At 42.9% G+C, this 10,165-nt stretch overlaps 2 protein-coding genes across 11 annotated transcripts in view; one reads left to right on the top strand and one right to left on the bottom strand.

Moving 5' to 3' along the window:
* Window positions 1-10,165, top strand: part of Znf10 (zinc finger protein 10) — a 66,271-nt gene that overhangs the window by 1,068 nt on the left and 55,038 nt on the right. For 9 of the 10 annotated variants that reach the window (XR_011708422.1, XR_011708416.1, XR_011708423.1 and 6 more), the window contains exon 1: window positions 7,613-7,778. The exons of the other annotated variant lie outside the window; for it this stretch is intronic. The gene's annotated coding sequence lies outside the window, so the exon portion shown is untranslated. Of the gene's footprint in view, window positions 1-7,612; window positions 7,779-10,165 lie in introns of those variants that run through there. 10 annotated transcript variants of the gene reach the window in all.
* Window positions 1,440-2,885, bottom strand: Znf891 (zinc finger protein 891). The gene is given in 9 exon segments (XM_071611741.1): window positions 1,440-1,528; window positions 1,531-1,614; window positions 1,617-1,850; window positions 1,853-1,901; window positions 1,903-2,082; window positions 2,223-2,522; window positions 2,524-2,652; window positions 2,654-2,704; window positions 2,706-2,885. Coding segments are annotated over 9 exon segments (1,296 nt in total).

Raw genomic sequence — 10,165 nt, 5'->3', positions numbered from 1 at the left:
GATTGGGCTCTTTGTTCATCTAGAGGCAGGTTAAGTAGGTATGTACTATTTGGGAAAATTCATAGATGCTGTAAACTTCTCCCTGTATTACTGTGTTTCAGTCAAGTTTTTACAAGTCTTCCAAAAGAAGATTAAACTAAGCTTCAGCACTGAGACAGGAAGGTACTCTGAATGCAGAAAGATAAGGGGATAGAGCAACAATATATTCAGTGTGAGTGAAGTAAATGCTGGTTGTGTGGTAATAATCCAACCTCGAGCTTCACTTTGCATTTAACATTGGTAATCTGCCCTCTGTCTGAGAACTTCCTAGATTTCTGGTGCTGAAATCTTGGAATTCCCTTGCTTCTCTGATGTCTTGCTTCCAAGTGGCTTCAGTTCTATCTTTATCTCCTGCCTAAGCACAAAAATCAGCCCACATTCCTCTTCCATCTTCCTTTTTGGATTCCTTTGCAAATACATACACTCACATTGTATTGATTGCACTCACATACTGTTTTTTAAAAAGCAGTATACTTGGGGCTGGGGATGTGGCTCAAGCGGTAATGCGCTTGCCTGGTGTGCGTGCGGCCCGGGTTCAATCCTCAGCACCACATACAAACAAAGATGTTGTGTCCGCCGAAAACTAAAAAATAAATATTAAAATTCTCTCTCTCTCTCTCTCTCTCTCTCTCTCTCTCTCTCTCTCTCTCTTTAAAAAAAAAAAAAAAGCAGTATACTTAATTTTTCTCACATATAAAGATGTCCTGGTCTGGGGATGTAGTTCAGTGATAGAGCACTTGCCTAGGCCCTGGGTTTCATCCCAAGCACTGCCCAAAAAAGAGAGTCCTGGTAATAAGCAGGGAGGAGGACTAGCACAGCTATACAAAGCTGTTTTGAGGAAGCAGGAGCTCTTCTACATTATCTTTAGGCATCAGTTGTCATTCTCCTGGGCACAAGATAGATGTCTCTCTCAGCTCCAAAAATGGTACCTTTGAAGGCAGAAGAAAGAAGGTAGAAAGGCAAAGTTTTGCAAAAAGAACAAAATAGTCGGGTTCAGTGATACTAGTCTATTTCTGATTGGTCAGGAAAGAAGGATGTTGTCACCCTTGGCTATATTAGTTAGGAAGGATGAGCAGTTAGGCCAGAAGCAATATCTGCCTTATTGGGCCTGATGGCAACTCTCAAGAAAACACCAATAAAGTAGCTTCAAGTGTTCCAGATACTGTGAACCAGTGCAGCAACTCAGAACTCAAAAAGGCAACTGAAACACTTCACATGTGAAAACTATGGAATTGTATATAGTCAAGGATCAAAAATATCATGACAAATAGACAATATTCAAATATATTAACCTGGGACAAAATGTGTTATAAAGTCAAAGGAGTGTCTTCAGGGCCATATTTAACCTTAAATGCTAATTTTAGAGAAGAAAGACCAAATAATGAGTTTGAAGTGCACCATTAGACAATGAAAAAGATGACAACACACAACACATACAGGGTTTCTGTCTCATCATGAATTCTCTTGTGTATAGTAAGTGAAGGGCTCTGAAAGCTTTCCCACATTGGATACATTTGTAGCGTTTCTCCCCAGTGTGAATTCCTACTTGTTTCCTCAGGGAAGAGGAACTGGTAAGGCCTCCCCACACTCCTTCCTTTGGTAGGCCTTCTCCCTGGGGTGAGTCCTGTTATGAATCCTGAGGGATGAGAGGCCCCTGGCTTTCCCAGTCACTGCATCAAAAAAGTCCCCTCAAGTGTGTGTCTTCTTGTGAACCTTGTGAGAGCTGGGGTTGAAGGCTTTCCCACAGTCACTGCACCCATAGAGTGTCTCCCCGGCATGTATTCTCTTGTGTTCTATGAGGTAAGAGCTGCGCCAAAGGATTTTCCACACAGGTCACACTCATAGGGTCTCTCTCTAGGTCACACTCATGTGAGTTCTCACATGAGCCTTAAGAGATGGTTTTTGACTGAAAGCTTTTCCACATTGATTGCACTCATAAGGTCTCTCTCCAGTGTGACTTCTTACATGTCTCCTTAAGGTGGAGGAGTTGTTGAATATCTTCTCACATTCCCTACATTCATATTTTTTTTCTCACCCATGTGACTTTTTTTTGTGCAAAATAAAATTAGATTTCCTTTTTTTGGGGATTGAACTCAGGGGCATTCGATCACTGAGCCACACCCCCAACCCTCTTTTCTATTTTATTTAGAGACAGGGTCTCACTGAGTTGCTAAGTACCTTACTTTTACTAGGCTAGCTTTGAATTTGTGATCCTCCTGCCTCAGCTTCCTGCTGAGTTTACAGGTGTGTACCACCGCGCCTCGCTTGGATTTCCTTTTAAAGGCTTTTCCACATTGATCACGTTCATATTGTTTCTCACCAGTATGAATCTGTTCTTGTTACTTAAGGGGCAAATGATGACAAAATGTTTTCTTCTTTTTGATGTGTTCATGAGAGTTTCCTATCATGTGAAAACTGTTGTGTGTAGAAAGCATGTTACTGTGTTTGAAGTGCAGACCAGGTTTGCGGCATGTGTATTCATTCTCTTCTTGCTGTTTTAGATTTTTTTATGATCCATAGAGCTTGATCATATTAATGACTTTCATAGTGCTTCTCACTTAGAGAGTCTTTCTCATAATTGTTTGCAATTGAATTGTGTCCCCAAATGTTCACTGTCTGAATAAGATTTATGGCAATGTTTACTCGTGGAAACACTCTGTAAAAAAAATGAGTTCTGATCTAAGTTTAGAGTTTTCTTCTAACTCATGATAGTCACATAATCTCTCCTGAGATATTGGTTCCTTTTGGGTGTATGTCACTTGCCTCAAACATCCCTCTGGGGTCTTGCGGTGCATTCTAATCTTAACACATTCCCCGTCTTCTAATGTGGAGCACCAGTCGTTCATTATGAATCCTGTTTGCTCTCCATTGGATGGTTTCTCTTCCAAAATATTCTGCATAGGAGTTGGCCCTCTGGCTTTAAGTTGATCTTCCAGTGTGGACAGATGGCCTAGGGAATTCTCCTTTTCAATACTTCTTGTGTCTTCTTTTTAATTTTTTTTATAGTTGTAGATGGACAGCATACCTTGGTTTTATTTGTTTATTTTTATGTGGTACTGAGAATTGAACCCAGTGCCTCACACATGCTAGGCAAGCGCTCTACCACTGAGCTCCAGCCCCAGCCCCAGCCCCTCTCATGTCTTCTTGATCTGGGAGGAGTTCACAGAAGGTCTGTGTAATTGATATTCCACTGTGGTGAGATTTTTAGTTTTCCAACATTGCCCCTCTGTACAGACTTCTCTAAGAGTCAGCATCATACACTCCTCTTGAGTGAACTCCATCACTTAACCTTGGAAGTCACTGGTTCCTGTAACCAGGCTGTTAGAAATCTAGCCAGTATTCTTTTCTCCCCATTATTTCTCATGCAGACACAGGTAAAGTCCTGTGTAGGGAGAGCTCAGGCAGAGGGCACATCAATGACTGCCATTTTGTGAATCCAGAAGTGACAAACTTACATAGTAGGGCAGCAAGATCAGGATGTTTCTCTGATCTACTCAGGAGAAGAATGTGTTTCACCAGTGTCCTCCCTGCAGCCAAAGAGCAGGTTCAGGTAAAAGAAGGAAGGTGGGTATGGCCCCATGGGGGGACAAGGTGAGAATATTTTGTAGACCCTCCCTGTCACCTCTCAGTAAGGTTTAGCTATCTTAAAATTGTCACCAGGATTTGTACTGACAAGTAGTATAGTCATTTTATAGTCTCTCTAGAACTACCATCCCAATTATTTGTACTAAATTCTCAGGTAGACTACTTCTTAGCTCTGGGTGAAAGGAGCATGTGTTATTTAAAAAAAAAAAAAAAAAAAGTTAAAACTGAGGAGTCAAAAATGCAAAGTTGTGTAATTAAATTTCCTGTACAGTTTGCTATTTTGTTGTTAATATTTTGGAGTAGACAAGTAATTTTCCTGTTAAACATCACTGTCTTACCTTAAGACAAAGGCAAATAACCTTAAAGTTATTTGTTCTAAACCTTTGTTGTATGATTTGTTGCTACCCTACTAGAAAATTTTACCAGAGTCATGAATGCTACATTTTCTTAACCTTTATTTCACTTATTTATTTTTATGTGGTACTGAGGATTGAACCCAGGGTCTCACATGTGCGAGGCGAGCGCTTTACTGCTGAGCCACAACCCCAGCCCACTACATATGTCTTGACATTGAAACAAATATTCGTTTAATTTCTGCCCATCTTTTCTTATGATAGTTCATACTATATAAAACCTGCTTTGGGCTGGGGGTGTGGCTCAAGCGGTATCGCGCTTGCCTGGCATGCGTGGGGTGCTGGGTTCGATCCTCAGCACCACATAAAAATAAAATAAAGATGTTATGTCCACCAAAAAGTAAAAAATAAAAAAATAACTATAAAAAAGAATGAATTGTGCTGTGGGTTGAGTCCTCCATTCTCCGTAGGTTCTTCTTCTTCTTTTTTTTTTCCTAGTTATAGTACTAATTGAAAAAACGAAACAGTTTACCAAACAATAGATAACTACAGATAATATTTGATGTCTAAGATTTTTTAGCAAAATGGTGATGGATACAAGTGTGTTCATTATGGTATAAATTTGTATTTTTAAAATTTTAATACTCATGAGAGAGATGATTTACCCATGGGGGGAAAAAGAATAGGAAGCTATGGGTTTTAGGAAATTAAAGATCATAACAAAAGGGTTAAAAGTAAAAGAAGGTTGAGCATGGTGGGTGCATGTCTGTGGTTCCAGTGACGTGAGAGGCTGAAGCATGAGGACATCAAGTTTGAGGCTAGCCTTATCAACTTAGTGATGAGACCATGTCTCAAAATATGAAGGCGTGGGGATGTAGCTCAGTGGTTGAGGCTCTTGAATACGATTTCTGGTTAAAAAACAAATAAACAACAAACAAACAAACAACCAAAGGAACTCTTTAGAAAACAGATCCAAGAGAAAAAGCCATGAATTAAAAGGAAAAAAAAAAAAAGGTAAGATAATTGTACAGTTTCAAAATTTCAACACCAGATTATTCAAGGATCCAGAAAGAAGAGAAAATTGAAAGAATTAAACAGACATGGAGAAAATTTCTAAAAATAACAGTATCTAAGGATTGATCCAAATTGGTAATTTCTTAAGACTATTGGAACTAAAGTATTTATCACCATGAAATAGTTGCATAAATCTTTTATGTTTTTTTTAGCTGTTGAGTTGCTGAGACTCGATTTCAGTGCTGCACACATGCTAGGCAAGTGCTTTACCACTGAGCTATACCTGCATCCCTGTAGAAATCAGTTCTAAAGAGGTGGTACATAATTATATACAAAGGAACATTAATAGGCATGAAGCAAGACTTCTCCATTAACACTGCTCATTTTCTATCTAGCACTGTTTGTTTTCAGTGTTCAAATGAAAAAATAATTTTCTATGCAGAATGTTAGGACCATAGTAACTTGTGGTGGCAGGCTGGGGTTGTGGCTCAGTGGTAGAGCACTCACCTAGCTCATATGAGGCACTGGGTTCCACCCTCAGCACCACATTAAAAAAAAATAAATTAGAGGTATGGTGTCTGTCTACAACAAAAAAACAATATTAAAAAAAAATAATGGTCACTGAGCTTTTGTCCCTCCAACTTTGCAAAGGAACAATGCAAATTGTTAAAAAAAAAAAAAAGTAACATATATAGATTATTTAGACCATTTTGTGGAAAGTAATAAGATAAAAATTGACCAAGAAAATGAGTAGAAACACTTCCAGGACACTGAAGATTTAACATAGTTGAGATGAGAAATGCAGGACGTCAAGGGAAATCCCCTGATGTCAGCTGCTGCAGGAAAAAGGAAGCGCTAAGAGTGCTGGGCAGATTAGACCTTGAGGGAAGTAGAAGTGTACGCGGGTTTAAGACCATTCAGCTGTAAAACCAGTGACTTGGGAGGCTGAGCAAAGTTGAGGCCATCCACAGCAACTTAGAGGGGATATAGCTCAGTGGCAAAGTGCTTCAGGGTTCAATCCCTAGTGCCAAACCAAAAAAAAAAAAAAAAAAAGTTTTTTTGTTTGGCTCTAGGGATTGAACGCGAAAGCCCTCAAAACTGAGCCACATCCCCAGTCCTCCTCCTCCTCATTATTATTATTATTTTGCATTTTGTTTAGAGACAGGTCTCACTGAGTTGCTTACTGCCTCACTGTTGCTGAGGCTATCTTTGAACTTGCGATCCTCCTGTCTCAGCCTCCCAAGCCACTGGAATTATAGGCGTCGGCCACTGTGCCCAGTTCAAAGAAGTAATTTTTTAAAAAACTTTTTTTTTTTTTTAGTTGTAGGGGGACACAATACTTTTATTTTATTTATTTTTATGTGGTGCTGAAGATCGAACCCAGTGCCTCCCATGTGCTAGGCAAGCGCTCTAATCCACAACCTCAGCCCCCCAAAAGTGATTGTTAAAAAACAAACAAAGCAAAAAAAATTGTACAAAGAATTGTCTTTGGCTCAGTAGGAAAGACTGTTATCACAATGAAACACTGAATGTACCTAACCAAAGTTTGTGAGAACTACATTACATATTCATACTCATATCCATTGTGAGTTAAGGATGTGGTAAGAAGAAAGGCAGACAAAATTCTCAATAGCATAGTAAGAAATTTAAAACAACGTCTCAAATTGATGAATAAAATGCTAAGGGGCTGGGGCTCAGCGGTAGAGCGCTTGCCTAGCATGTGTGGGGCACGGGGTTCCATCCTCAGCACCACATAGAAATAAAATAAAGGGACTGCGTCCATCTACAGCTGAAAAATGAAGTAATTAAAAATACTGAGGACAGTCCAAAGTCAGAGTTGCTTACATATCTAAAAATGGATGCAGAAAAGGAACTTCCTGTTTTTATTTAGAGCCTTTAAGCATTTGATTTTTAAAAACCTATGCACATATTTATTGGAAAACAGAATAGGTAGAAAAAATGCTGTACCACAAGGCCAAACTACAAGGACTCGAGTGACCCCTAAGGTCGGCACCCTGAAAAGCAGCGAACTAGAAATCGCCTGAACAGGCCCAGCGCGGTACCGCCAGGCCAGCTGGCGAAGAGGCCATGCACCAGCCATGGCTAAGGAGCCAGATCGGAGCCTGGCCGCGCCGAGGCGGGATCGCGGGGCGGGGTGAGAGTAGCAGAGTAGCTCGGGTGGAGCCCCTGGGCCAATCCCAGGGCCGAAATGCACACATCACACCCGGTGTTTTATTAGCGAACTGTGTACAGTGGAGCCTGAAAGGAACAACGCCCATAGCACGCGGGCAGGGCGGACCCAGGGTCCAGACCAGGGCAGAGCGCTGATCCTGCTCCGCCCGCGCGGTCCTGCTCCGCCCGAGCGCGCTCACCTGCCCGAGGCGTCAGGAGAAAGGCGCGGCGGGACTGCATTTCCCAGCGCGCCCCGCGGAGGAGCGTGCCGGCAGGGGCGGGGCGCGGCGCGTGCGCGTTGGCACGTGAGGGATGCGCGTGCGTGCGTCAGTGTGGATGGTGCGTGCGTGCCGGTAGGGGCGTGGCGCGCCAACGGCAGGCCGAGGAGCCGGGAAGAGGCCCCGCGGGGCGGGGCGGGCCGCAGTGGACACCGCCCTGCGGCCGCCGACGGCCTGCGTGGCCCTGGGCCAGCTGCCCGCGCCCGCTCGCCGGGCCTGGCCGTCGCTGTGGCCTCCTGGCGGGCCTGGTTTCCCGCGCACGGGGCGCCTCGGCGGAGGGCCGGGGCGGGGCGGCGGAGGTGCCCGCGGGACGAGCACGGCGCCGGGACGCACCACGGTGAGCCTGACGCGGGGCAAGCGCGGCGGCCCCTCCAGGCACTGCCGCGGGCACCCCAGTCGCGGGCGCTGGCGGACCCTGAGGCCAGGCGGGGCAGCTTTCACCAGTGCGGTGGCAGGGAGCAAAGGACGGGTGGCTGTTTTGTCGTCTGATGCAAAAGCGATTCAGAACTTTGCTCCTCGTTGACGTTAAGCAGTATTTGCGTCGAAATTGCCCAGAATGGCATCAGTATTTTTAGTTAAGATCAAGTAGTTTGTGTGTGGCCTGAAGAAAAAAAGAAAAAAGAAATCATTGTCTCTAGCGTCTTCACATTTTTAAAAAAAATTAAATAGATTAATTGGAAGGTGTGTGTATTTAACTTACTTTTTTCCCGGGACAGCTCACAACTTGGTTTTACATTTTCATTTTTTTTCTTGACACTAGATTTGTTAAATTAGCTATAGTTTGGTATGTCATCCAGCATTTAATGTGTGAAAGACTTAAGGTTAGTAGCAAAATTGAACACATAGATCCTCCCCAAAGTGTATGGAGAAGGTGCAGCATTTCCCCTCTCCCTGCAGGTCAGTAGCAGCAAGAAGCTATTAATTAAAACAAAGGAAAAAGAAAGACAAGATGTCACCCTGAATGCCAGTGGACAGTGCTGGGGCAGAGATGTTGTCTGCAGTTACCGGAGGACCACATAGGACAACTCCCTCCCCCCTTATAGAGCACCTCAGCACTTCACTATTCTTTATGAGGAAACTGCTCCTCCTCTGCTTCATGATTGTCCTTCATCTTGCAAAACTTATGAAGGGGGCGGGGGTTGCACAGCCTCCTGCTTCTTTTTAAAACGTTCATGTGTTCCTTCATTCCTCCTCTCAGCGCTTACTTCTTGAGCTCTTTTTTTGCCAATCGCAGGGGCAGGGATTTCAGGCACACATCTAGAGATCAGGATGATTGACTGCTTGTCAGTGTATGCTGCATGGTCTTAGGCAATATTTAAACATGCGAGGCTTGTGTCCTGGTAAACAAACTCTAAAACTGTCATTAATTAGCTAAGTCACCAGCATGCAGGAGACTTATTTATTATCAGTAAGTTTTTAATGAAGTGACTGAAAAGGAGATAAGTTAACACATTGTTTTACTACTGTCCTCAGTAACAAGTTAGCACATATTTCTGCAAAAAACAAAGGTCTGTTCACAATAGGAAGAAAACACTTAGTATTAATTTTAAATAGAAGTAATGTGTTAACTATATGAAAACAAAACTAATAGAAGGTATGAAATAAGAATAAAGGATCACCTGGGCACAGTGGTCCCAGCAGCTTGGGTGGCTGAGGCAGGGGAGGCTAAGGCAGGAGGATTGGGAGTTCAAAGTCAGCTTCAGCAAAAGTGAGGTGCTAAGCAACTCAGTGAGATCCTGTCTCTAAATAAAATACAAAATAGGGCTGGGGATGTATCTCAGTGGTTGGTGGTCAAGCGCTCCTGAGTTCAATCCCTGGTACCCTGTAAAAAGTAAGAATAAAGGATCAATAAGAATGAAAATAGTTCTGTTTTTAGATTAAATTCAGTTCTCAACAAAATCTAACTGGAAATTTTAAAAAGAACTCCCATGCTCATTTTTCCTCCTTGATATCTTCTTGCCTCATAAAATGATAATGGAAGTGGTCCATTCCTTTTTTTTACAATTTTACTAGAAAAACATTCTGTTAAAGGAGAACTGAGCCTAGAAATGGTGGTTTTCATCAAGTAATTTAAGCACTAAAGCATTTTGGGTTTTAAAACTTAAGGGAAATGAAATGTCACACTGTTCCTGTTCTGCAGACAATGCGCTTACTGTGGTGCTCTTTCTAGCATCTCTCCTGTCAGCCAGGGCTCTTCCTTCTCTCTTTCTTGTCTGTAGGCTTTGACTTGGAACAAACATTCAAGACAGCGTTTTTGCTCCTCTCTGCACAGTCCCTCTCTGCTGCTGCATCCTAACCTTTCCTTTTCTAGAGACTGGGGCAGGTTGAAAAGTTGTCAGCGCCCAGAATGTAGGCGCTGTGAAGCTGAATGACAAGTAATTTGGTTGGAGCTATGTTGTGCAACTGCTGGCACCGCAGTGGGTGACTTGCTGAGCCTTTGCTGGCTTTGAGAAGGCAAAGTAATGTGGTAGGCAAAGTAATGGCTCCCCAAAGATGTCCCCAGAACCTGAATCTTAAGTGGTGAAAAAGAATTGTGATTCAAAAGGACTTTAAGATGGGAACAATTACCCTGGATTATTCTGATGGGCCTGGGCTAATCACAGGAGTCCTGAAGAGGGAAGCCAAAGGTACAGCTGGAGGGTGTGACTTGCACAAAGGCACAGAGCTGGGTGGCTGCTGGTAGTTGTTGCTGGTAGCGTGGTGGAGGAACTGGTGCCTCTGGCA

This window comes from Marmota flaviventris, chromosome 1 (assembly GCF_047511675.1).
Source record: "Marmota flaviventris isolate mMarFla1 chromosome 1, mMarFla1.hap1, whole genome shotgun sequence".
NCBI classification, from domain to species: Eukaryota; Metazoa; Chordata; class Mammalia; order Rodentia; family Sciuridae; genus Marmota; species Marmota flaviventris.
This window is presented reverse-complemented; position numbering and strand designations above follow the sequence as displayed.